The 27,949-nt window shown below is 57.7% G+C and overlaps 1 protein-coding gene across 17 annotated transcripts in view; it reads left to right on the forward strand.

Moving 5' to 3' along the window:
- SCRIB (scribble planar cell polarity protein) overlaps positions 1-27,949 on the forward strand; it is a 140,789-nt gene that overhangs the window by 8,397 nt on the left and 104,443 nt on the right. For 15 of the 17 annotated variants that reach the window (XM_040432462.1, XM_040432464.1, XM_040432473.1 and 12 more), the window contains exons 2-18: positions 8,194-8,311; positions 8,560-8,638; positions 10,152-10,241; positions 12,502-12,558; positions 12,767-12,830; positions 12,915-12,989; positions 13,066-13,210; positions 13,292-13,410; positions 13,503-13,702; positions 13,783-13,949; positions 17,508-17,635; positions 17,706-17,825; positions 17,950-18,108; positions 18,187-18,495; positions 24,123-24,185; positions 25,639-25,728; positions 27,487-27,564. In XM_040432462.1, the coding sequence (XP_040288396.1) occupies positions 8,194-8,311; positions 8,560-8,638; positions 10,152-10,241; positions 12,502-12,558; positions 12,767-12,830; positions 12,915-12,989; positions 13,066-13,210; positions 13,292-13,410; positions 13,503-13,702; positions 13,783-13,949; positions 17,508-17,635; positions 17,706-17,825; positions 17,950-18,108; positions 18,187-18,495; positions 24,123-24,185; positions 25,639-25,728; positions 27,487-27,564 (2,061 nt within the window). The remainder of the gene's footprint in view (positions 1-8,193; positions 8,312-8,559; positions 8,639-10,151; positions 10,242-12,501; positions 12,559-12,766; positions 12,831-12,914; positions 12,990-13,065; positions 13,211-13,291; positions 13,411-13,502; positions 13,703-13,782; positions 13,950-17,507; positions 17,636-17,705; positions 17,826-17,949; positions 18,109-18,186; positions 18,496-24,122; positions 24,186-25,638; positions 25,729-27,486; positions 27,565-27,949) is intronic. The other 2 variants (XM_040432467.1, XM_040432471.1) reach the window with 2 other exon arrangements.

The raw sequence follows: 27,949 nt of genomic DNA on the forward strand, positions 1-27,949 counted from the left end.
CAAGGGTAGTGGCTGTGACTGGCGGGGTGCACACAGTAGAGCGGAGGTCACACCCAGCTGCTATAAGAGGGTAGTGACTGTGACTGGCGGGGTGCACACAGTAGAGCGGAGGTCACGCCCGGCTGCTATAAGAGGGTAGGAGCTGTGACTGGCGGGGTGCACACAGTAGAGCGGAGGTCACGCCCGGCTGCTATAAGAGGGTAGGAGCTGTGACTGGCGGGGTGCACACAGTAGAGCGGAGGTCACGCCCGGCTGCCATAAGAGGGTAGGAGCTGTGACTGGCGGGGTGCACACAGTAGAGCGGAGGTCACGCCCGGCTGCTATAAGAGGGTAGTAGCTGTGACTGGCGGGGTGCACACAGTAGAGCGGAGGTCACGCCCGGCTGCTATAAGAGGGTAGTAGCTGTGACTGGCGGGGTGCACACAGTAGAGCGGAGGTCACGCCTGGCTGCTATAAGAGGGTAGGAGCTGTGACTGGCGGGGTGCACACAGTAGAGCGGAGGTCACGCCCGGCTGCCATAAGAGGGTAGGAGCTGTGACTGGCGGGGTGCACACAGTAGAGCGGAGGTCACGCCCGGCTGCTGTAAGAGGGTAGTGGCTGTGACTGGCGGGGTGCACACAGTAGAGCGGAGGTCACGCCCGGCTGCTATAAGAGGGTAGTGGCTGTGACTGGCGGGGTGCACACAGTAGAGCGGAGGTCACGCCCGACTGCTATAAGAGGGTAGTAGCTGTGACTGGCGGGGTGCAGACAGTAGAGCGGAGGTCACGCCCGGCTGCTATAAGAGGGTAGACGCTGTGACTGGCTGTGTGCACACAGTAGAGCGGAGGTCACGCCCGGCTGCTATAAGAGGGTAGTAGCTGTGACTGGCGGGGTGCACACAGTAGAGCGGAGGTCACGACCGGCTGCTATAAGAGGGTAGTAGCTGTGACTGGCTGGGTGCACACTGCACACAGTAGAGCGGAGGTCACGCCCGGCTGCTGTAAGAGGGTAGTGGCTGTGACTGGCGGGGTGCACACAGTAGAGCGGAGGTCACGCCCGGCTGCTATAAGAGGGTAGGAGCTGTGACTGGCGGGGTGCACACAGTAGAGCGGAGGTCACGCCCGGCTGCTATAAGAGGGTAGTAGCTGTGACTGGCGGGGTGCACACAGTAGAGCGGAGGTCACGCCCGGCTGCTATAAGAGGGTAGTAGCTGTGACTGGCGGGGTGCACACAGTAGAGCGGAGGTCACGCCCGGCTGCTATAAGAGGGTAGGAGCTGTGACTGGCGGGGTGCACACAGTAGAGCGGAGGTCACGCCCGGCTGCTATAAGAGGGTAGGAGCTGTGACTGGCGGGGTGCACACAGTAGAGCGGAGGTCACGCCCGGCTGCTATAAGAGGGTAGTAGCTGTGACTGGCTGGGTGCACACAGTAGAGCGGAGGTCACGCCCGGCTGCTGTAAGAGGGTAGTGGCTGTGACTGGCGGGGTGCACACAGTAGAGCGGAGGTCACGCCCGGCTGCTATAAGAGGGTAGGGGCTGTGACTGGCGGGGTGCACACAGTAGAGCGGAGGTCACGCCCGGCTGCTATAAGAGGGTAGTAGCTGTGACTGGCGGGGTGCACACAGTAGAGCGGAGGTCACGCCTGGCTGCTATAAGAGGGTAGTGGCTGTGACTGGCCGGGTGCACACAGTAGAGCGGAGGTCACGCCCTGCTGCTATAAGAGGGTAGTAGCTGTGACTGGCGGGGTGCACACAGTAGAGCGGAGTTCACGCCCGGCTGCTATAAGAGGGTAGTAGCTGTGACTGGCTGGGTGCACACAGTAGAGCGGAGGTCACGCCCGGCTGCTATAAGAGGGTAGTGGCTGTGACTGGCGGGGTGCACACAGTAGAGCGGAGGTCACGCCCGGCTGCTATAAGAGGGTAGGGGCTGTGACTGGCGGGGTGCACACAGTAGAGCGGAGGTCACGCCCGGCTGCTATAAGAGGGTAGGAGCTGTGACTGGCGGGGTGCACACAGTAGAGCGGAGGTCACGCCCGGCTGCTATAAGAGGGTAGGAGCTGTGACTGGCGGGGTGCACACAGTAGAGCGGAGGTCACGCCCGGCTGCTGTAAGAGGGTAGGAGCTGTGACTGGCGGGGTGCACACAGTAGAGCGGAGGTCACGCCCGGCTGCTGTAAGAGGGTAGTAGCTGTGACTGGCGGGGTGCACACAGTAGAGCGGAGGTCACGCCCGGCTGCTGTAAGAGGGTAGGGGCTGTGACTGGCGGGGTGCACACAGTAGAGCGGAGGTCACGCCTGGCTGCTATAAGAGGGTAGGGGCTGTGACTGGCGGGGTGCACACAGTAGAGCGGAGGTCACGCCCGGCTGCTATAAGAGGGTAGGGGCTGTGACTGGCGGGGTGCACACAGTAGAGCGGAGGTCACGCCCGGCTGCTATAAGAGGGTAGTGGCTGTGACTGGCGGGGTGCACACAGTAGAGCGGAGGTCACGCCCGGCTGCTATAAGAGGGTAGGGGCTGTGACTGGCTGGGTGCACACAGTAGAGCGGAGGTCACGCCCGGCTGCTATAAGAGGGTAGGAGCTGTGACTGGCGGGGTGCACACAGTAGAGCGGAGGTCACGCCCGGCTGCTATAAGAGGGTAGGAGCTGTGACTGGCGGGGTGCACACAGTAGAGTGGAGGTCACGCCCGGCTGCTATAAGAGGGTAGGAGCTGTGACTGGCGGGGTGCACACAGTAGAGCGGAGGTCACGCCCGGCTGCTATAAGAGGGTAGGAGCTGTGACTGGCGGGGTGCACACAGTAGAGCGGAGGTCACGCCCGGCTGCTATAAGAGGGTAGGAGCTGTGACTGGCGGGGTGCACACAGTAGAGCGGAGGTCACGCCCGGCTGCTATAAGAGGGTAGGGGCTGTGACTGGCGGGGTGCACACAGTAGAGCGGAGGTCACGCCCGGCTGCTATAAGAGGGTAGTTGCTGTGACTGGCGGGGTGCACACAGTAGAGCGGAGGTCACGCCCGGCTGCTATAAGAGGGTAGGGGCTGTGACTGGCGGGGTGCACACAGTAGAGCGGAGGTCACGCCCGGCTGCTATAAGAGGGTAGTGGCTGTGACTGGCGGGGTGCACACAGTAGAGCGGAGGTCACGCCCGGCTGCTATAAGAGGGTAGTAGCTGTGACTGGCGGGGTGCACACAGTAGAGCGGAGGTCACGCCCGGCTGCTATAAGAGGGTAGTAGCTGTGACTGGCGGGGTGCACACAGTAGAGCGGAGGTCACGCCCGGCTGCTATAAGAGGGTAGTAGCTGTGACTGGCGGGGTGCACACAGTAGAGCGGAGGTCACGCCCGGCTGCTATAAGAGGGTAGTAGCTGTGACTGGCGGGGTGCACACAGTAGAGCGGAGGTCACGCCCGGCTGCTATAAGAGGGTAGTAGCTGTGACTGGCGGGGTGCACACAGTAGAGCGGAGGTCACGCCCGGCTGCTATAAGAGGGTAGTAGCTGTGACTGGCGGGGTGCACACAGTAGAGCGGAGGTCACGCCCGGCTGCTATAAGAGGGTAGTAGCTGTGACTGGCGGGGTGCACACAGTAGAGCGGAGGTCACGCCCGGCTGCTATAAGAGGGTAGTAGCTGTGACTGGCGGGGTGCACACAGTAGAGCGGAGGTCACGCCCGGCTGCTATAAGAGGGTAGGGGCTGTGACTGGCGGGGTGCACACAGTAGAGCGGAGGTCACGCCCGGCTGCTATAAGAGGGTAGGGGCTGTGACTGGCGGGGGCAGCTGGGTTTGACCATCAGCCATCACTGATCAGCGGCGCACTCTCCGGGCTGAACGCTGATCACCCTCAGTCCTGAGACTTTCCAGCAGACTTTGTGCTTCAGTTGCTAAATCATTTCAATGTCTGTGCTTGCTGTCACTGAAAATAAACCGTTTTGTTTACATCCAGAGGGCTGCCCGTTGCACCTCACAGCTGAAGGTTTGTTACAGTGTATGGGTGAAGACATTCCTGTCCTAGTTTGCAACAATGTATCAGTCTGGAGTCCAAGGAATTGTAACAAATCCTCGGCATTGGCTGAGGATGAGTTCTCATTCACTGACAGCAAGCAGTAATCTTGAAAATGGTGAATGTATTAGGAGGTAACCTTTTTGTTCGCAGACATTATAGGGGGTGGGGCGGACCCCGTCACCATTATGGGAGTGTGTGAAGGGGCTCCTGATGAAATATGGGGGGAGAGAAAGCACTTCCTGCTTCTGTGGAGTCACATGGTTCCTCTCAGCCAGTCAGCAGCTCTGGATAGGGTCATGTGATGCATGGAGGCTGGTCTCTTAGGTCCTGCTGTATGTCACATGACCCTTTTCTGAGTTGCTGATTGGCTACATGTGTCTGACACGTGATGTGTTGGTTGCTATGACAATCTGTATTACCGGTCTGTGGACATAACTGCGCTGTACGCTGATCTCCGTCATACCCTGTATATACGCTGCGCTGTACGCTGATCTCCATCATACCCTGTATATACACTGCGCTGTACGCTGATCTCCATCATACCCTGTATATACGCTGCGCTGTACGCTGATCTCCATCATACCCTGTATATACGCTGCGCTGTACTCTGATCTCCATCATACCCTGTATATACACTGCGCTGTACGCTGATCTCCATCATACCCTGTATATACGCTGCGCTGTACTCTGATCTCCATCATACCCTGTATATACACTGCGCTGTACGCTGATCTCCATCATACCCTGTATATACGCTGCGCTGTACGCTGATCTCCATCATACCCTGTATATACGCTGCGCTGTACGCTGATCTCCATCATACCCTGTATATACGCTGCGCTGTACGCTGATCTCCATCATACCCTGTATATACGCTGCGCTGTACGCTGATCTCCATCATACCCTGTATATACGCTGCGCTGTACGCTGATCTCCATCATACCCTGTATATACACTGCGCTGTACGCTGATCTCTCATACCCTGTATATACGCTGCGCTGTACTCTGATCTCCATCATACCCTGTATATACACTGCGCTGTACGCTGATCTCCATCATGCCCTGTATATACGCTGCGCTGTACGCTGATCTCTATCATACACTGCGCTGTACGCTGATCTTCATCATACCCTGTATATACGCTGCGCTGTACGCTGATCTCCATCATACCCTGTATATACACTGCGCTGTACGCTGATCTCCATCATACCTGTATATACACTGCGCTGTACGCTTATCTCCATCATACCCTGTATATACACTGCGCTGTACGCTGATCCCCATCATACCCTGTATATACACTGCGCTGTACGCTGATCTCTCATACCCTGTATATACACTGCGCTGTACGCTGATCTCCATCATACCTGTATATACACTGCGCTGTACGCTGATCTCCATCATACCTGTATATACACTGCGCTGTACGCTGATCTCCATCATACCCTGTATATACGCTGCGCTGTACGCTGATCTCCATCATGCCCTGTATATACGCTGCGCTGTACGCGGATCTCTTTCATACACTGCGCTGTACGCTGATCTCTCATACCCTGTATATACACTGCGCTGTACGCTGATCTCTCATACCCTGTATATACACTGCGCTGTATGCTGATCTTCATCATACCCTGTATATACGCTGCGCTGTACGCTGATCCCTCATACCCTGTATATACGCTGCGCTGTACGCTGATCTCCATCATACCCTGTATATACACTCCGCTGTACGCTGATCTCTCATACCCTGTATATGCGCTGCGCTGTACGCTGATCTCTATCGCACACTGCGCTGGTCGCGGTCGGTGTATTCTCCGTCATCCGCCGCCGCCTCCATCTTCGGACCCGGGGGTCAGTGATTTCTTCCCATTTCCTTCGCCTGTTTTGGGAAGTGGATATTTCCTGTTGCAGTCGTCGCGCCCCGTCAGTGTCTTCTGTGCACGGGAGCTTACAATCTATTCTGTGTCTGTGCAGATAATTGTGTCCCCTTCGGTTTATTTAGTTTTTAACTCCTTGAGAGCCTTAGGTTTACACGGCCCTCGACTCGGGCAGATTAGTGCAACGGAAAAAACTCTTTCTCACTGACTTCCTTAACGCGTTGGTCACTATCGACATCTAAGGGGTTAAACTGCAGGGTCGGCGTTCTCTGCGCTGGACCTCCGAGGACCCCTCCTGTACCACGCTGGTCCTTGAGGGGTTAATGAAGGTTGATTGCAATATACATGAAAACTACCACTCTCTGATAGACTTTGTTACAATTCCTCGCCATTTTGGATGACCTCTGCTTGCTGTCAGTGAACACTTTTGTTTCCACTCAGTAATCCTGTACATTGCTCTCAGCTGAGGGTTCGTCACAGTTGTATCCAGCGCCCCTCGGCAGCTGCGCAGATCTTTCTGCTACAGTGCCTCAGTCTGGGGGTTACCCAGTGTTCTCATTCACTGACAGCAAGCAGGCATTTCAAAAACCGTCAGGTATGGTAATACAAAGTCTGTTATAAAGTCACAGAACTCTTCGCTTGCACACCGATCCAGCTCCTTTAATTTCCGGATTGTGGGTCTAGGGGGTGACGGGTATGTTGGCGGCCGTCACACCTCCGAGGTCTCGGCAGAGTGGGGGTGTTAGGCGGGTGCGGGCAGCATTGATGTGCAGGGGTTAATCTGCGGCGGGGGCTCGGTGGGGCTGACACAGCTGTTCTCTATTGTCCGGCTGCGGGGGAGGGGCGCCTCCATTCTCTCGCCGCTCCTCTCCTCTGTCATAGTTGGAGAGTTTGTCGCCGTCCTGTGGAGGCCGATCGGCGAGGTCATTAATTATACCTGCAGGTCGCATCACAATTAGTTCATGGATGATGGGAGTGATGCACTGTGTATAAGATTGTGAGCTCCTCGTGTCACGGATGATGGGAGTGATGCACTGTGTATAAGATTGTGAGCTCCTCGAGTCACGGATGATGGGAGTGATTGTGAGCTCCTCGAGTCACGGATGATGGGAGTGATGCACTGTGTATAAGATTGTGAGCTCCTCGAGTCACGGATGATGGGAGTGATGCACTGTGTATAAGATTGTGAGCTCCTTGAGTCACGGATGATGGGAGTGATACATTGTGTATAAGATTGTGAGCTCCTCGAGTCACGGATGATGGGAGTGATACACTGTGTATAAGATTGTGAGCTCCTCGAGTCACGGATGATGGGAGTGATACACTGTGTATAAGATTGTGAGCTCCTCGAGTCACGGATGATGGGAGTGATGCACTGTGTATAAGATTGTGAGCTCCTCGAGTCACGGATGATGGGAGTGATGCACTGTGTATAAGATTGTGAGCTCCTCGAGTCACGGATGATGGGAGTGATGCACTGTGTATAAGATTGTGAGCTCCTCGAGTTACGGATGATGGGAGTGATGCACTGTGTATAAGATTGTGAGCTCCTCGAGTCACGGATGATGGGAGTGATGCACTGTGTATAAGATTGTGAGCTCCTTGAGTCACGGATGATGGGAGTGATACATTGTGTATAAGATTGTGAGCTCCTCGAGTCACGGATGATGGGAGTGATGCACTGTGTATAAGATTGTGAGCTCCTCGAGTCACGGATGATGGGAGTGATGCACTGTGTATAAGATTGTGAGCTCCTCGAGTCACGGATGATGGGAGTGATGCACTGTGTATAAGATTGTGAGCTCCTTGAGTCACGGATGATGGGAGTGATACATTGTGTATAAGATTGTGAGCTCCTCGAGTCACGGATGATGGGAGTGATGCACTGTGTATAAGATTGTGAGCTCCTCGAGTCACGGATGATGGGAGTGATGCTCTGTGTATAAGATTGTGAGCTCCTCGAGTCACGGATGATGGGAGTGATGCACTGTGTATAAGATTGTGAGCTCCTCGAGTCACGGATGATGGGAGTGATACATTGGAGCAAGTTTATGTAAAAAAACAACATTCTGCTGGCATTAATGAGAATTTGCTCCTCCTGCGTAGATGGAGGGCACCGCGGTGTCTCTGGCGCAGCCGCTCGGTTCACCCCAAAACTGCCATATATGTGACTGTGGTTTCGGCGACTGGTGCATTGCGGGAGATGTAGCGCGTACAGAGCCCGGAGTGATCGCAGCGGGTACAGACAGCGGCCCCGCTTGCCGCCCCTTAGGCCCCGCTTGCCGCCCCTTAGGCCCCGCTTGCCGCCCCCCCAGGTGCTCATCTCATCTCCTCTCTTCTCTTCCAGCCTTTCTTTCGGCTGCTGAACCTGAGGAAGCTCGGACTGAGTGACAATGAGATCCAGCGGCTGCCCCCGGAAGTGGCCAACTTCATGCAGCTGGTGGAGCTGGACATCTCCCGCAATGGTAAGGGGGGGCGGTGGGAGGAAGGGGGGGCGGCGGGAGGAAGCCTGCGGTGGGAGGGGGGCAGTACTACATTTGGGAGGTATAAAGAGGTGGTAGGAAAAGAAGTGACCCCTCTGCCTCTCCATCCAACCCCATTCCTGTCCTTGTGTCTGGTGTGCAGTACCGGACATGTCCACATACACTTGGGGCACTGTTAGTGGGCGCGCCGTCTCATTTCCTTTGTTTTCAGTTTTTCTCCTATTTTTCAGACATTCCTGAAATTCCTGAAAGCATCAAGTTCTGCAAATCATTGGAGATCGCAGATTTCAGTGGGAACCCCCTGTCCAGGTATGACGACATGTGGGGTGCGGGGTTGTCCCGACCTCTGACCTGAATCACGTGTCTGTGGGATATAGGGGTGTCCGTGCTGCTCGGCGCATTGGACAGCGAGACCTGCAATTCCTCATTCATAAGATCTCTGACCTTCTGTGAGTGGAAACCTTGGAGTTTTACATTCAGAGAATGACCTAGCTGTCTGCTCACAGCTGAGGTCTTGTTACAGTGCCATTAGGCTGATCGCTTGCATTTTCCCTTTCAGATGCCGTGGTCAAATGTGACCACAGCATCTGCGCAGTCCGGAAGCGGAAGTCGCGCACTTCTGCTCCGGTAACAGCGTTCCCCGGCTGAGATCGGGGAACCTGTTACATTGAGCTAATAGGCTGAACTTTAAGCCGGCTTTGGTGCCTATTAGATGACTATACCAATACAGGCCACTAGGTGGCAGCATTGTATTGGTATAGTGCAAATGAAGTCTTCAATGGTGTCTATATAGAGATCAATGAACACAATAGGCAATCTAATGATTGACAGTTATTGTCACCCAAGGGGACGTTAAAAAAAGTTTTTGCAAATATAAAAAAAAACTAAAAGTTAAAATCGCCCCCCTTTCCTTCATCATGGGCATCGCTGCGTGTGAAAATGCCCATACTATTAAAATATAACACTAATAATGGCAAATGTCGTAATGGGAACAAAAAAAAAAAATGCTGATTTGCAATTTTGTCACTTAAACTACCCAATAATTATTTTTATAAAAAGTGATCAAAAAGTCGCACACACTTCAAACTGGTATCACTGAAAAGAACAGGTCGTCCCGCAAAGATGAGCCCTCACACAGTGCCGTACACAAAGCTACAAAAAAGTTATAGGGGTCAGACTATGGTTATAAAAAAATAAAAAATTCTGTATTAAAACGCAAGAACAATGACACAAGTGCGGTATCGCTGTGACCGTACTGACCTGGAGAAGGAAGATAACAAGTCCATTTTACCGCATAATGTACAGTGTACAGAAAACTTTTTCAGAATTGTGTTTTTTCGCAATTCTACCCCATTTGAAATTTTTGTCCCCGCTTCCCACTATATTGTATGCAACCGTAAATGGTGCCATTAGAAAGTACAACCTGTCCCGCAGAACAATAAGCCCTCATAAGGCTATGGGAATGGAAAAATAAAATAGTTAGGACTATGGGAAGGCGGGGAGTGAAAAAACAAAAATGCAAAAATGGAAATTCCCAGGGTCCTTAAGGGGTTAAAATCTAGACGTGTCAGTCGAATTCCGAGTTCATATTTGGAATCGGCGCGCTCATTGTAGTATAAATCACATGTTGCGCGGTGTAATCTGTGTGCCTCATGTAATGACTGAATATCGCCACCGTGTGGTCAGTGCTGGGAGCTGCAGGCGAATAGAGATGTCCCGGGACCCGCGGCTTATTGTTTGGGGCCCCCAGAGCTCGGCCCGCTCAGTCTCATGGAGTCTCCTGTACTTTGCTGTTTTTCACACTTTTCCTCTGTCACCGCAGGCTTCCCGATGGATTCACCCAGCTCCGCAGCCTGGCACACCTGGCGCTGAACGACGTGTCCCTGCAGTCCCTGCCCAGCGACATCGGCAAGTGAGTGCCGTCCTGTGGTCCGTTACCAGAGTCCTCCGGACTCCACCCTCGTCATGTGATCAGGAGCAGGGAGGATGGACCAGAGACTGCTCCCGTATCATGTGACTGGGGGAGGGGTGCACCAGAAGCTCCACCCACATGATCAGACCCAGTGGCTCCACCCACATGTGATCAGAAGGGGTGTGCACCCACATCATGTGATCAGGAGCAGGGAGGTGCTCCACCCGCATCACGTGATCAGGAGCAGGGGGGTGTGCACCCACATCATGTGATCAGGAGCAGGAAGTGCAGCAGAGACCCCACCCACATCATGTGATCAGGAGCAGGGGGGTGTGCACCCATATCATGTGATCAGGAGCAGGGAGGTGCTCCACCCGCATCACGTGATCAGGAGCAGGGGGGTGTGCACCCGCATCACATGATCAGGAGCAGGGAGGTGCTCCACCCACATCACGTGATCAGGAGCAGGGGGGTGCTCCACCCACATCACGTGATCAGGAGCAGGGGGGTGTGCACCCACATCACGTGATCAGGAGCAGGGAGGTGTGCACCCACATCACGTGATCAGGAGCAGGGAGGTGTGCACCCGCATCACGTGATCAGGAGCAGGGGGGTGCTCCACCCACATCACGTGATCAGGAGCAGGGAGGTGTGCACCCGCATCACGTGATCAGGAGCAGGGAGGTGTGCACCCGCATCACGTGATCAGGAGCAGGGAGGTGCTCCACCCGCATCACGTGATCAGGAGCAGGGAGGTGCTCCACCCACATCATGTGATCAGGAGCAGGGAGGTGCTCCACCCGCATCACGTGATCAGGAGCAGGGAGGTGCTCCACCCGCATCACGTGATCAGGAGCAGGGAGGTGCTCCACCCACATCATGTGATCAGGAGCAGGGAGGTGCTCCACCCACATCATGTGATCAGGAGCAGGAAGTGCAGCAGAGACTCCACCCACATAATGTGATCAGGAGCAGGGGGGTGTGCACCCACATCATGTGATCAGGAGCAGGGAGGTGTGCACCCGCATCACGTGATCAGGAGCAGGGAGGTGCTCCACCCACATAATGTGATCAGGAGCAGGGGGGGTGTGCACCCACATCACGTGATCAGGAGCAGGGAGGTGTGCACCCGCATCACGTGATCAGGAGCAGGGGGTTGCTCCACCCACATCACGTGATCAGGAGCAGGGAGGTGTGCACCCACATCACGTGATCAGGAGCAGGGAGGTGTGCACCCGCATCACGTGATCAGGAGCAGGGAGGTGCTCCACCCGCATCACGTGATCAGGAGCAGGGAGGTGCTCCACCCACATCATGTGATCAGGAGCAGGGAGGTGCTCCACCCGCATCACGTGATCAGGAGCAGGGAGGTGCTCCACCCGCATCACGTGATCAGGAGCAGGGAGGTGCTCCACCCACATCATGTGATCAGGAGCAGGGAGGTGCTCCACCCGCATCACGTGATCAGGAGCAGGGAGGTGCTCCACCCACATCATGTGATCATGAGCAGGGAGGTGCTCCACCCACATCATGTGATCAGGAGCAGGAAGTGCAGCAGAGACTCCACCCACATAATGTGATCAGGAGCAGGGGGGTGTGCACCCACATCATGTGATCAGGAGCAGGGAGGTGCTCCACCCGCATCACGTGATCAGGAGCAGGGAGTACAGCAGAGACTCCACCCACATCATGTGATCAGGAGCAGGGAGGTGCTCCACCCACATAATGTGATCAGGAGCAGGGAGGGTGTGCACCCACATCATGTGATCAGGAGCAGGGAGGTGCTCCACCCACATCATGTGATCAGGAGCAGGGAGATGCTCCACCCACATCATGTGATCAGGAGCAGGGGGGTGCTCCACCCGCATCACGTGATCAGGAGCAGGAAGTGCAGCAGAGACTCCACCCACATCATGTGATCAGGAGCAGGGGGGTGTGCACCCACATCATGTGATCAGGAGCAGGGAGGTGCTCCACCCACATCATGTGATCAGGAGCAGGGAGGTGCTCCACCCGCATCACGTGATCAGGAGCAGGAAGTGCAGCAGAGACTCCACCCACATAATGTGATCAGGAGCAGGGAGGCGCTCCACCCACATCATGTGATCAGGAGCAGGGAGGTGCTCCACCCACATCATGTGATCAGGAGCAGGGAGGTGCTCCACCCACATCACGTGATCAGGAAGTGCAGATGACGGGTGCTCTTGTCTCCTACGTGTTCTTCGCGGTTTCTCATGGATTTATTTATTGTGTTTTTTAGTTTGGCGAACTTGGTGACGTTGGAATTACGAGAGAACCTGCTGAAATCCGTGCCTACGTGAGTATACGCCGCCATGATCGTGCAGGGAGGAGCCTGGCATTGTGGGCCGATTGTATGTGGTGTTCAGTGGGGGAGGGGCTGTGACAACCTGTCAGGGCTGTTTGAGGAGCAGATGTCTGGGGGTCAGTGTCTCCTGCTGCCTGACACGGTCTCCATCATTGTCCCGCCCCATGACCTGTGACCCCTGTCATCCCGTCTTTTCCAGATCTCTGTCATTCCTGGTAAAGTTGGAACATTTGGACCTGGGGAGCAACGATCTGCAGGTTCTGGTAAGCAGAGCGTCTGCCCCGCGAGTCTGGGGTGGCGTGGCGGCGCGCGGACTAACCCTCCTTCCCGTTTGTCTCCGCCTGTAGCCGGACACGCTGGGGGCGCTGCCCAACCTGCGGGAGCTGTGGCTGGACAGGAACCAGCTGTCTGCCCTGCCTGCGGTCAGTATTCCGGGTGGGGGGCGCGCGGAGCGCTGGTGGCGCTCATCCCATAGACCGCCTTCTCTCCTTCTTGCAGGAGCTGGGAAATCTCCGGCGCTTGGTCTGCCTGGATGTTTCGGAGAACCGCCTGGAGCAGCTTCCCGCGGAGATCAGCGGCCTCGTCTCTCTGACCGACCTGCTGCTCTCTCAGAACCTGCTGGGCAGCTTGCCGGCCGGCATCGGTCAGTGTGGGGTCCGGGGTCTCTGCGCCCCCCTCCTCTGTCCCTCCTCGGCCTCTGACCTCCCACGTCTCTGTCCCACAGGTCAGCTCAAGCAGCTCTCCATCCTGAAGGTGGACCAGAACCGGCTGACCCAACTCACAGAGTCCATCGGGGACTGCGAGAACCTGAGCGAGGTCATCCTGACCGAGAACCTGCTAACGGTACCGCCTCTATTCAGTGATGTCACCGGCAGGGGGCGGGGCTGTGACAACCCCTCACACATGACACGCCGCCTCCTCCTCTTTCCCTCTAGCATCTCCCGAAGTCCATCGGGAACCTCACTAAACTGACCAATCTGAATGTGGACCGGAACCGCCTGGCGTCTCTGCCCGCCGAGGTGGGCGGCTGCTCCAGTCTGAACATGCTGTGTCTGCGCGACAACCAGCTGAGCGCCCTGCCCCCGGAGCTGGCCAACGCCACCGAGCTGCACGTGCTGGACGTGGCGGGCAACAGGTTGGTCTTAGACTAGGTGAGCAGTTGGGGGGGGGGGGGTGATGCCCGTCTCGTAACTCCGCCTCTTGCCTCCTCCCCAGGCTGCTGAACCTGCCCTTCGCTCTCACCAACCTCAACCTGAAGGCGCTGTGGTTGGCGGAGAACCAGTCCCAGCCCATGCTGAAGTTCCAGACCGAGGACGACGAGAAAACCGGGTCCAAAGTCCTAACCTGCTACCTCCTGCCCCAGCAGCCGTCCCCCAGCATCGGTACTGTGACCGTCTGCACCGCCTCATGGTGGGAGGGGCACGCCCACAGCAGCACAGAGGGTGTCAGGAGGGGAGTGCGCTGATTCTGTGGGGGTCACAGGCTGAGAGTTACATGGTGGAAGGAGCAGGCTCCAAGCAGCACAGAGGATGTCAGGGGGGGAGTGTGCTGATCGTGTATAGGTCACAGGCTGAGAGTTACATAGTGGAAGGAGCAGGGTCCGAGCAGCACAGAGGATTTCAGGAGAGCAGTGTGCTGATCTTGTGGAGGTCACAGGATGAGAGTTACATAGTGGAAGGAGCAGGGTCCTCCCAGCAGCACAGAGGTTGTCAGGAGAGGAGTGTGCTGATCTTGCGGAGGTCACAGGATGAGTTATATAGTGGAAGAAGCAGGGTCCCAGCAGCACAGAGGATTTCAGGAGAGGAGTGCGCTGATCTTGTGGAGGTCACAGGATGAGTTATATAGTGTAAGGAGCAGGGTCCCAGCAGCACAGAGGATTTCAGGAGAGCAGTGTGCTGATCTTGTGGAGGTGACAGGATGAGAGTTACATAGTGGAAGGAGCAGGATCCTTCCTGCAGCACAGAGGATGTCAGGAGAGCAGTGTGCTGATCTTGTGGAGGTGACAGGATGAGAGTTACATAGTGGAAGGAGCAGGGTCCCAGCAGCACAGAGGATTTCAGGAGAGCAGTGTGCTGATCTTGTGGAGGTCAGAGGCTGAGGGTTACATAGTGGAAGGAGCAGGGTCCCAGCAGCACAGATGATTTCAGGAGAGGAGTGTGCTGATCTTGTGGAGGTCACAGGATGAGAGTTACATAGTGGAAGGAGCAGGGTCCTCCCAGCAGCACAGAGGTTGTCAGGAGAGGAGTGTGCTGATCTTGCAGAGGTCACAGGATGAGTTATATAGTGGAAGAAGCAGGGTCCCAGCAGCACAGAGGATTTCAGGAGAGGAGTGCGCTGATCTTGTGGAGGTCACAGGATGAGTTATATAGTGGAGGTCACAGGCTGGGAGTTACATAGTGGAAGGAGCAGGGTCCCAGCAGCACAGAGGATGTCAGGAGAGCAGTGTGCTGATCGTGTGGAGGTCACAGGGTGAGAGTTACATAGTGGAAGGAGCAGGCTCCCAGCAGCACAGAGGACGTCAGGAGAGGAGTGCGCTGATCTTGTGGAGGTCACAGGCTGGGAGTTACATAGTGGAAGGAGCAGGGTCCCAGCAGCACAGATGATTTCAGGAGAGGAGTGTGCTGATCTTGTGGAGGTCACAGGATGAGAGTTACATAGTGGAAGGAGCAGTGTCCTCCCAGCAGCACAGAGGTTGTCAGGAGAGGAGTGTGCTGATCTTGCGGAGGTCACAGGATGAGTTATATAGTGGAGGTCACAGGCTGAGAGTTACATAGTGGAAGGAGCAGGGTCCCAGCAGCACAGAGGATGTCAGGAGAGCAGTGTGCTGATCGTGTGGAGGTCACAGGGTGAGAGTTACATAGTGGAAGGAGCAGGCTCCCAGCAGCACAGAGGACGTCAGGAGAGGAGTGCGCTGATCTTGTGGAGGTCACAGGCTGGGAGTTACATAGTGGAAGGAGCAGGGTCCCAGCAGCACAGAGGATGTCAGGAGAGCAGTGTGCTGATCGTGTGGAGGTCACAGGGTGAGAGTTACATAGTGGAAGGAGCAGGCTCCCAGCAGCACAGAGGACGTCAGGAGAGGAGTGCGCTGATCTTGTGGAGGTCACAGGCTGGGAGTTACATAGTGGAAGGAGCAGGCTCCCAGCAGCACAGAGGATGTCAGGAGAGCAGTGTTCGCTGATTGTGTAGGGGTCACAGGGTGAGAGTCACATAGTGGAAGGAGCAGGCTCCCAGCAGCACAGAGGATGTCAGGAGAGCAGTGTGCTGATCTTGTGGAGGTCACAGGGTGAGAGTCACATAGTGGAAGGAGCAGGCTCCCAGCAGCACAGAGGATGTCAGGAGAGGAGTTTGCTGATCGAGTGGGGGTCACAGGGTGAGAGTCACATGGTGGAAGGAGCAGGCTCCCAGCAGCACAGAGGATGTCAGGAGAGCAGTGTTCGCTAATTGTGTGGGGGGCACAGGGTGAGAGTCACATGGTGGAAGAAGCAGGCTCCCAGCAGCACAGAGGATGTCAGGAGAGGAGTGTGCTGATCGTGTGGAGGTCACAGGATGAGAGTTACATAGTGAAAGGAGCAGGCTCCCAGCAGCACAGAGGATGTCAGGAGAGCAGTGTTCGCTGATTGTGTGGGGGTCACAGGGTGAGAGTCACATGGTGGAAGGAGCAGGCTCCCAGCAGCACAGAGGATGTCAGGAGAGGAGTGCGCTGATTGTGTGGGGGGTCACATAGTGGAGGGAGCAGGCTCCCAGCAGCACAGAGGATGTCAGGAGAGCAGTGTTCGCTGATTGTGTGGGGGTCACAGGGTGAGAGTCACATGGTGGAAGGAGCAGGCTCCCAGCAGCACAGAGGATGTCAGGAGAGCAGTGTGCTGATCGTGTGGAGGTCACAGGGTGAGAGTTACATAGTGGAAGGAGCAGGCTCCCAGCAGCACAGAGGACGTCAGGAGAGGAGTGCGCTGATCTTGTGGAGGTCACAGGCTGGGAGTTACATAGTGGAAGGAGCAGGGTCCCAGCAGCACAGAGGATGTCAGGAGAGCAGTGTGCTGATCGTGTGGAGGTCACAGGGTGAGAGTTACATAGTGGAAGGAGCAGGCTCCCAGCAGCACAGAGGACGTCAGGAGAGGAGTGCGCTGATCTTGTGGAGGTCACAGGCTGGGAGTTACATAGTGGAAGGAGCAGGCTCCCAGCAGCACAGAGGATGTCAGGAGAGCAGTGTTCGCTGATTGTGTAGGGGTCACAGGGTGAGAGTCACATAGTGGAAGGAGCAGGCTCCCAGCAGCACAGAGGATGTCAGGAGAGCAGTGTGCTGATCTTGTGGAGGTCACAGGGTGAGAGTCACATAGTGGAAGGAGCAGGCTCCCAGCAGCACAGAGGATGTCAGGAGAGGAGTTTGCTGATCGAGTGGGGGTCACAGGGTGAGAGTCACATGGTGGAAGGAGCAGGCTCCCAGCAGCACAGAGGATGTCAGGAGAGCAGTGTTCGCTAATTGTGTGGGGGGCACAGGGTGAGAGTCACATGGTGGAAGAAGCAGGCTCCCAGCAGCACAGAGGATGTCAGGAGAGGAGTGTGCTGATCGTGTGGAGGTCACAGGATGAGAGTTACATAGTGAAAGGAGCAGGCTCCCAGCAGCACAGAGGATGTCAGGAGAGCAGTGTTCGCTGATTGTGTGGGGGTCACAGGGTGAGAGTCACATGGTGGAAGGAGCAGGCTCCCAGCAGCACAGAGGATGTCAGGAGAGGAGTGCGCTGATTGTGTGGGGGGTCACATAGTGGAGGGAGCAGGCTCCCAGCAGCACAGAGGATGTCAGGAGAGCAGTGTTCGCTGATTGTGTGGGGGGCACAGGGTGAGAGTCACATGGTGGAAGGAGCAGGCTCCCAGCAGCACAGAGGATGTCAGGAGAGGAGTGCGCTGGCTCTTGCAGATGTGACGCCCCGGTCTCGTTGCAGACTCCCCGCTGCAGAGCAGTATGGAGGACGGCTGGATAGACGGGAATCTGAATCGGGTCAGTGTCATCCAGTTCCAGGAGGAGCTGAAGGCCGAGGAGGAGGACGATGAGGCTGCAGCGGAGCGGCGGGTAAGTGGGGCTCTGTGGTGTGATGCTCTGCGGCTCCATGTGAGGAGGTTCTCAGTCTTGTGTTTCTCAGGGTCTGCAGAGAAGAGCGACCCCGCACCCCAGCGAGCTGAAGGTGATGAAGAGGGGGATCGAGGAGCGGCGCAACGAGGGCTACACCACAAAACCGGACATGGCGTCGCCCAGCGATGAGGTGATTACCGCGCTCCCTTCTTCCCCCGGCTCATTTGTGGGATGATGATGCTGGCGCCTGCGCAATGTGGGGGGCTCCATGTATTCTGCAGACGTGCGGTATAGACGCCATTTCTGATCTGCAGGATAAACGCCTGAGCGGGGTCTCCAGTCAGAGCGGCGACTCGCAGCGCAGCGGCAGCACCGTCTCTGCCGGCTACCAGGAGGATCAGCCGCCCCCAGAGCAGGCCAGAGCGGAGGAGGAGGAGGCGCCGGGGGATGACCTGGAGGTGGAATACGTGGAGGTACCGCCATATACATCTGGGGCGCGGTGGGAGGGGCTTCTGTAATCCGCTCCCTATAACCCCCCCCGCTGCTTTCAGCACTCGGTGCACTTTGCTGAGGAGACTTTGGTGCACTGTGATGATGAAGATGACGACTTTGACGAGGACCGGGGGTCTCCAGGGAGGAAACGTCTCATCCGCAAGGACACGCCCCATTATAAGAAGCACTCCAAGATCACAAAGCTGCCCAACACCGAGGCCGTGGTGGCGCTGCTGGGGCAGAGCCCTCATGCCCTGGAGGAGGCGGATGGCGGCAGAGCCTTCTTCAGGTGCTCTCAGCAGGAGGAGGAGGAGGAGCAGACGGAGGAGGAGGAGGCGGCGCACCACAGCTCCCAGCAGAACGTCAAGGTACACTACATCCCCCCCCATCTGCACTCCTCACCAGAGGCCGCCTTCCCTTCCTTCACCTGTTTTGGGGGCGCAGACGTGACACATGGGGGGCACCCAGGTCCTTCATTCTTCTCATGGCTCCTCCTCAGTAGGTCTGCAGGTACTGGGAGCAGAGGGGTACACCCAGTGTGGGGGGGAGGGAGGGGTACACCCAGTGTGGAGGGGGGAGGGAGGGGTACACCCAGTGTGGGGGGGAGGGAGGGGTACACCCAGTGTGGAGGGGGGAGGAGGAGGGGTACACCCAGTGTGGGGGGGAGGGGTACACCCAGTGTGGAGGGTGGGGGGAGGAGGGGGTACACCCAGTGTGGGGGGGGGGGGGAGGAGGGGTACACCCAGTGTGGGGGGGAGGGGTACACCCAGTGTGGAGGGGGGGAGGAGGAGGGGTACACCCAGTGTGGGGGGGGGGAGGGGTACACCCAGTGTGGAGGGGGGGAGGGGTACACCCAGTGTGGAGGGGGGGAGGGGTACACCCAGTGTGGAGGGGGAGGGAGGGGTACACCCAGTGTGGAGGGGGGGGGAGGAGGGGTACACCCAATGTGGGGGAGGGGAGGGGTACACCCAGTGTGGAGGGGGAGGGAGGGGTACACCCAGTGTGGAGGGGGAGGGAGGGGTACACCCAGTGTGGAGGGGGGGGGGGGGGGAGGGGTACACCCAGTGTGGAGGGGGGGGGGAGGAGGGGTACACCCAGTGTGGAGGGGGGGGGGAGGAGGGGTACACCGTGTGGAGGGGGGGAGGGAGGAGGGGTACACCGTGTGGAGGGGTACACCCAGTGTGGGGGGAGGAGGGGTGCACCCAGTGTGGAGGAGGGGGGGGAGGAGGGGTACACCGTGTGGAGGGGGGGAGGGAGGAGGGGTACACCCAGTGTGGAGGGGTACACCCAGTGTGGAGGGAGGAGGGGTACACCCAGTGTGGAGGGGTACACCCAGTGTGGAGGGAGGAGGGGTACACCCAGTGTGGAGGGGTACACCCAGTGTGGAGGGAGGAGGGGTACACCCAGTGTGGAGGGGGGGTGGAGGAGGAGGGGTACACCGTGTGGAGGGGGGGTGGAGGAGGAGGGGTACACCCAGTGTGGAGGGGGGGGTGGAGGAGGAGGGGTACACCCAGTGTGGAGGGGGGGGTGGAGGAGGAGGGGTACACCCAGTGTGGAGGGGAGGGGTGGGGGTACAACCCAGTGTGGGGGGGGGGGGAGGGGTACACCCAGTGTGGAGGGGGGGGTGGAGGAGGAGGGTACACCCAGTGTGGAGGGGGGGGTGGAGGAGGAGGGGTACACCCATGTGGAGGGGGGGAGGGGTACACCCAGTGTGGAGGGGAGGGGTGGGGTACACCCAGTGTGGGGAGGGAGGGGTACACCCAGTGTGGGGGGGGGGGGAGGGGTACACCCAGTGTGGAGGGGGGAGGGGTACACCCAGTGTGGAGGGGGGGAGGGGTACACCCAGTGTGGAGGGGAGGGGTGGGGTACACCCAGTGTGGGGGGGGGGGGAGGGGTACACCCAGTATGGAGGGGGGGGAGGGGTTCACCCAGTGTGGAGGGGGGGGGAGGAGGAGGGGTACACATGACGCGTTCTTATGTTCTGCCCTGAATTGAAGTCACCACCTCCCAGAATGCTCCTCTCTGATGTCATGTACCCCCTCCTCCAGAATGCCCTCGATGATGTCATGTACCCCCCCTCCCAGAATGCTCCTCTGATGTCATGTACCCCCCCCCCCCCCCCAGAATGCTCCTCTGATGTCATGTACCCCCCCTCCTCCCAGAATGCTCCTCTCTGATGTCATGTACCCCCCCCACCTCCCAGAATGCTCCTCTGATGTCATGTACCCCCCCTCCTCCCAGAATGCTCCTCTCTGATGTCATGTACCCCCCCTCCTCCCAGAATGCTCCTCTGATGTCATGTACCCCCCCTCCTCCCAGAATGCTCCTCTCTGATGTCATGTACCCCCCCTCCTCCCAGAATGCTCCTCTGATGTCATGTACCCCCCTCCTCCCAGAATGCTCCTCTGATGTCATGTACCCCCCCCTCCTCCCAGAATGCTCCTCTGATGTCATGTACCCCCCCTCCTCCCAGAATGCTCCTCTGATGTCATGTACCCCCCCCACCTCCCAGAATGCTCCTCTGTCATGTGCCCCCCCTCCCAGAATGCTCTGATGTCATGTGCCCCCCCCCTCCTCCCAGAATGCTCCTCTCTGATGTCATGTACCCCCCCCCCCCCAGAATGCTCCTCTCTGATGTCATGTACCCCCCCACCTCCCAGAATGCTCCTCTGATGTCATGTACCCCCCCCCACCTCCCAGAATGCTCCTCTGATGTCATGTACCCCCCCACCTCCCAGAATGCTCCTCTCTGATGTCATGTACCCCCCCTCCTCCCAGAATGCTCTCTGATGTCATGTACCCCCCCACCTCCCAGAATGCTCCTCTGATGTCATGTACCCCCTCCTCCCAGAATGCTCCTCTGATGTCATGTACCCCCCCTCCTCCCAGAATGCTCCTCTGATGTCATGTACCCCCCTCCTCCCAGAATGCTCCTCTCTGATGTCATGTCCCCCCCCACCTCCCAGAATGCTCCTCTGATGTCATGTACCCCCCCTCCTCCCAGAATGCTCCTCTCTGATGTCATGTACCCCCCTCCTCCCAGAATGCTCCTCTGATGTCATGTACCCCCCCTCCTCCCAGAATGCTCCTCTCTGATGTCATGTACCCCCCTCCTCCCAGAATGCTCCTCTGATGTCATGTACCCCCCTCCTCCCAGAATGCTCCTCTGATGTCATGTCCCCCCCCCCTCCTCCCAGAATGCTCCTCTGATGTCATGTACCCCCCCCTCCTCCCAGAATGCTCCTCTGATGTCATGTGCCCCCCCCCACCTCCCAGAATGCTCCTCTGTCATGTGCCCCCCCCTCCCAGAATGCTCTGATGTCATGTACCCCCCCCCTCCTCCCAGAATGCTCCTCTCTGATGTCATGTACCCCCTCCTCCCAGAATGCTCCTCTCTGATGTCATGTACCCCCCCACCTCCCAGAATGCTCCTCTGATGTCATGTACCCCCCCCCACCTCCCAGAATGCTCCTCTGATGTCATGTACCCCCCCCCCTCCCAGAATGCTCCTCTGATGTCATGTACCCCCCCCTCCCAGAATGCTCCTCTGATGTCATGTACCCCCCCACCTCCCAGAATGCTCCTCTGATGTCATGTACCCCCCTCCTCCCAGAATGCTCCTCTCTGATGTCATGTACCCCCCCCTCCCAGAATGCTCCTCTGATGTCATGTTCCCCCCCCTCCTCCCAGAATGCTCCTCTGATGTCATGTACCCCCGTCCTCCCAGAATGCTCCGCTGATGTCATGTACCCCCCCCCCTCCCAGAATGCTCCTCTGATGTCATGTACCCCCCCTCCCAGAATGCTCCTCTGATGTCATGTACCCCCCCTCCTCCCAGAATGCTCCTCTGATGTCATGTACCCCCTCCTCCCAGAATGCTCCTCTGATGTCATGTACCCCCCTCCTCCCAGAATGCTCCTCTGATGTCATGTACCCCCCGTCCTCCCAGAATGCTCCGCTGATGTCATGTTCCCCCCCTCCTCCCAGAATGCTCCGCTGATGTCATGTACCCCCCCTCCTCCCAGAATGCTCCTCTGATGTCATGTACCCCCCTCCTCCCAGAATGCTCCTCTGATGTCATGTACCCCCCCCACCTCTCAGAATGCTCCTCTGATGTCATGTACCCCCCTCCTCCCAGAATGCTCCTCTGATGTCATGTACCCCCCCCCTCCTCCCAGAATGCTCCTCTGATGTCATGTACCCCCCCTCCTCCCAGAATGCTCCTCTGATGTCATGTACCCCCTCCTCCCAGAATGCTCCTCTGATGTCATGTACCCCCTCCTCCCAGAATGCTCCTCTGATGTCATGTACCCCCCTCCTCCCAGAATGCTCCTCTGTCATGTACCCCCCCTCCTCCCAGAATGCTCCTCTGATGTCATGTACCCCCCCCTCCTCCCAGAATGCTCCTCTGATGTCATGTACCCCCCTCCTCCCAGAATGCTTCTCTGATGTCATGTACCCCCCTCCTCCCAGAATGCTCCTCTGATGTCATGTACCCCCCTCCTCCCAGAATGCTCCTCTCTGATGTCATGTACCCCCCCCCCCCCTCCCAGAATGCTCCTCTGATGCCATGTACCCCCCCTCCTCCCAGAATGCTCCTCTGATGCCATGTACCCCCCCTCCTCCCAGAATGCTCCTCTGATGTCATGTCCCCCCCCTCCCAGAATGCTCCTCTGATGTCATGTACCCCCCTCCTCCCAGAATGCTCCGCTGATGTCATGTACCCCCCCTCCTCCCAGAATGCTCCTCTGATGCCATGTACCCCCCCCTCCTCCCAGAATGCTCCTCTGATGTCATGTACCCCCTCCTCCCAGAATGCTCCTCTGATGTCATGTACCCCCCTCCTCCCAGAATGCTCCTCTGATGTCATGTACCCCCCTCCTCCCAGAATGCTCCGCTGATGTCATGTACCCCCCCTCCTCCCAGAATGCTCCGCTGATGTCATGTACCCCCCCTCCTCCCAGAATGCTCCTCTGATGTCATGTACCCCCCTCCTCCCAGAATGCTTCTCTGATGTCATGTACCCCCCTCCTCCCAGAATGCTCCTCTGATGTCATGTACCCCCCTCCTCCCAGAATGCTCCTCTCTGATGTCATGTACCCCCCCCTCCCAGAATGCTCCTCTGATGCCATGTACCCCCCCCTCCTCCCAGAATGCTCCTCTGATGTCATGTACCCCCCCTCCTCCCAGAATGCTCCTCTGATGTCATGTACCCCCTCCTCCCAGAATGCTCCCTCTGATGTCATGTACCCCCCTCCTCCCAGAATGCTCCGCTGATGTCATGTACCCCCCCCTCCTCCCAGAATGCTCCTCTGATGCCATGTACCCCCCCTCCTCCCAGAATGCTCCTCTGATGTCATGTACCCCCTCCTCCCAGAATGCTCCTCTGATGTCATGTACCCCCCTCCTCCCAGAATGCTCCTCTGATGTCATGTACCCCCCTCCTCCCAGAATGCTCCGCTGATGTCATGTACCCCCCCTCCTCCCAGAATGCTCCTCTGATGTCATGTACCCCCCCCCACCTCCCAGAATGCTCCTCTGATGTCATGTACCCCCCCTCCTCCCAGAATGCTCCTCTGTCCCTCCCCTCCAGACTTCTTACCCCCGCTGATCGCCCCACGTTCAGTCACCCCAGAAACCCTCCTGCAGCTTTGCCATTCTTCCACTTAACCCTTCCAGCGCCAGCATGTCCTGTCCTGTGTGCAGCCTGCTGCGAGGTGTTGCGCAGGAGCTGATTGACGGCCATGTTGTCCTTATTCTCGCCTGCTCTTAAAGGGAACCCTCCCCTTCGCTCCCTGGCCCTGATGGGCCGTCGGTTCCCTTTGACGCTAATCCTCGCTGGGGTTGTGTGGCTTTCTCTGCCGCCTGCAGGGGGCGCTGTGCAGCGGGGTTCATGGTGTTGGGTGTTTGGTAATTTTTGCTCCACTAATCCGCATGCCTGTCTCTCTCTCCTCTGTCTCCCCTTCACCTCTGTCCGCCGGATCCCCCATAACAGGGTGTGTCGTTTGATCAAGTGAATAATCTTCTGATTGAGCCTGCTCGGATAGAGGAGGAAGAGGTGTGTACCCGCCGGGGCCCTGTGCCCGATCCGGCTCTCCGCCCCTCCCCCCTCACCAAATCACTGCGGGGTCTGCTCTGTCTGTCCTCTCGCCGGGGTCCGCGTGTCTGTCTTCTGTATTGTGCTTGTGAATGCCGCCCATCCATGCTCTAGAGATCAGCGGTGACATGACTGAGAATATACACTGGAGATCAGCGGTGACCTGACTGAGAATGTACACTGGAGATCAGCGGTGACATGACTGAGAATGTACACTGGAGATCAGCGGTGACATGACTGAGAATGTACACTGGAGATCAGCGGTGACATGACAGAATATACACTGGAGATCAGCGGTGACATGACTGAGAATGTACACTGGAGATCAGCGGTGACCTGACTGAGAATATACACTAGAGATCAGCGGTGACATGACTGAGAATGTACACTGGAGATCAGCGGTGACCTGACTGAGAATATACACTGGAGATCAGCGGTGACATGACTGAGAATATACACTGGAGATCAGCGGTGACATCACTGAGATCACACACTAGAGATCAGCGGTGACATGACTGAGAATATACACTGGAGATCAGCGGTGACATGACTGAGAATGTACACTGGAGATCAGCGGTGACATGACTGAGAATATACACTGGAGATCAGCGGTGACATGACTGAGAATGTACACTGGAGATCAGCGGTGACATGACTGAGAATATACACTGGAGATCAGCGGTGACATGACTGAGAATATACACTGGAGATCAGCGGTGACATGACTGAGAATATACACTGGAGATCAGCGGTGACATGACTGAGAATATACACTGGAGATCAGCGGTGACCTGACTGAGAATATACACTGGAGATCAGCGGTGACATGACTGAGAATGTACACTGGAGATCAGCGGTGACATGACTGAGAATGTACACTGGAGATCAGCGGTGACATGACTGAGAATGTACACTGGAGATCAGCGGTGACATGACTGAGAATATACACTGGAGATCAGCGGTGACATGACTGAGAATATACACTGGAGATCAGCGGTGACATGACTGAGAATATACACTGGAGATCAGCGGTGACATCACTGAGATCACACACTAGAGATCAGCGGTGACATGACTGAGAATATACACTGGAGATCAGCGGTGACATGACTGAGAATACACACTGGAGATCAGCGGTGACATTTCTGAGATCACGCACTAGAGATCAACATCACTGAGATCACGCACATGGAGCTTCACTCCTCACTGCTGCCCCCTGCTGTGTCATTGTGTAAGACATGATGTAGATACAGCCCTGGATGTGATTGAAGTATAAGACAGGATGTAGCAGCAGAATTGTAGATGCAGCTTTGGATGTGACTAAAGTAGCAGATGTTATATGGAGGGTTTGTACGCGGGGTGTAGTGTCGGTTTCCGTCTTACCCCAGTAACGGGCTCTGTCTTCTGCCTCCAGCTCACACTCGCCATCCTGCGGCAGACAGGGGGTCTGGGCATCAGCATTGCAGGGGGCAAAGGGTCCACCCCGTACAAGGGAGATGATGAGGTGAGTTTGGGGGTGAGGGCCCGGGGGGGGGGGGGGGGTTTGTGTTGTGATATCACAGATGTGAACTCCTGGGGCCCTGCCGCCATATAGGACACAGGGTGAGGGAACCGCCCTCCTGCCTGCAGCTTTATTCACCCCGGGGCCGCCCTCCTGCCTGCAGCTTCTATCACCCCGGAGCCGCCCTCCTGCCTGCAGCTTCTATCACCCCGGAGCCGCCCTCCTGCCTGCAGCTTTATTCACCCCGGGGCCGCCCTCCTGCCTGCAGCTTCTATCACCCGGAGCCGCCCCTCCTGCCTGCAGCTTCTATCACCCCGGAGCGCCCTCCTGCCTGCAGCTTCATTCACCCCGGGGCCGCCCTCCTGCCTGCAGCTTCTATCACCCCGGGGCCGCCCCTCCTGCCTGCAGCTTTATTCACCCCGGGGCCGCCCTCCTGCCTGCAGCTTCTATCACCCCGGAGCCGCCCTCCTGCCTGCAGCTTCTATCACCCCGGAGCCGCCCTCCTGCCTGCAGCTTTATTCACCCCGGGGCCGCCCTCCTGCCTGCAGCTTCTATCACCCCGGAGCCGCCCTCCTGCCTGCAGCTTCTATCACCCCGGAGCCGCCCTCCTGCCTGCAGCTTCATTCACCCCGGGGCCGCCCTCCTGCCTGCAGCTTCTATCACCCCGGGGCCGCCCCTCCTGCCTGCAGCTTTATTCACCCCGGGGCCGCCCTCCTGCCTGCAGCTTCTATCACCCCGGAGCCGCCCCTCCTGCCTGCAGCTTTATTCACCCCGGGGCCGCCCTCCTGCCTGCAGCTTCTATCACCCCGGAGCCGCCCTCCTGCCTGCAGCTTTATTCACCCCGGGGCCGCCCTCCTGCCTGCAGCTTCTATCACCCCGGAGCCGCCCTCCTGCCTGCAGCTTTATTCACCCCGGGGCCGCCCTCCTGCCTGCAGCTTCTATCACCCCGGAGCCGCCCTCCTGCCTGCAGCTTCTATCACCCCGGAGCCGCCCTCCTGCCTGCAGCTTCATTCACCCCGGGGCCGCCTCTCCTGCCTGCAGCTTCTATCACCCCGGGGCCGCCCCTCCTGCCTGCAGCTTCATTCACCCCGGGGCCGCCCCTCCTGCCTGCAGCTTCATTCACCCCGGGGCCGTCCCTCCTGCCTGCAGCTTTATTCACCCCGGGGTCGCCCCTCCTGCCTGCAGCTTCATTCACCCCGGGGCCGCCCCTCCTGCCTGCAGCTTCATTCACCCCGGGGCCGCCCCTCCTGCCTGCAGCTTTATTCACCCCGGGGCCGCCCCTCCTGCCTGCAGCCATATAGGACACAGGGTGAGGGGGCCACCCCTCCTGCCTGCAGCCATATAGGACACAGGGTGAGGGGGCCGCCCCTCCTGCCTGCAGCTTCATTGCCCCCGGGGCCGCCCCTCCTGCCTGCAGCTTCATTGCCCCCGGGGCCACTCATGTTGTGCAGCTCAATGTAAAGCGAAGGGCCGGTGCACCATTTCATTACCTGTGGATAGAGGCTGGTCACACAGCGCCCCCTCCTGGCCCAGTTAGACTTTGCTGCCTCTGTATGGGGTCTAAGGTTCTGGAGGCTCTTCATTTATTTCATATGGTAACTGGGGCCCCGGCAGTGCGGGGCTTAGGAGCCCCACAGAAATCTTGCTATCAGACACAGCTAATAGGCTGACCTCCGTGTCCTATATGCCGGGCGTCCAGAGGAGCCACTCCTCGCACGTGACTTTATTTTTGGGGCGCTCTGACTCGCTGTCTGTTTGCAGGGGATTTTCATCTCACGAGTGGCTGAAGAGGGGCCCGCGGCTCGTGCTGGGGTGAGAGTGGGGGACAAGCTCCTGGAGGTAAGTGATGGGCGTGGAGGGCGCTTAGTGAGGGGACCTGACGGGGGGGAATAAATGAGGGGACCTGACGGGGGGGAATAAATGAGGGGACCTGACGGGGGGGAATAAATGAGGGGACCTGACGGGGGGGAATAAATGAGGGGACCTGACGGGGGGGAGTAAATGAGGGGACCTGAAGGGGGGGAATAAATGAGGGGACCTGACGGGGGGGAATAAATGAGGGGACCTGACGGGGGGGAATAAATGAGGGGACCTGACGGGGGGGAGTAAATGAAGGGACTTGACGGGGGGGAGTAAATGAGGGGACCTGACGGGGGGGAGTAAATGAGGGGACCTGACGGGGGGGGGAGCAAATGAGGGGACCTGACGGGGGGGGGAGTAAATG

Source organism: Bufo bufo, chromosome 5 (genome assembly GCF_905171765.1).
Source record: "Bufo bufo chromosome 5, aBufBuf1.1, whole genome shotgun sequence".
Lineage (NCBI taxonomy): Eukaryota > Metazoa > Chordata > Amphibia > Anura > Bufonidae > Bufo > Bufo bufo.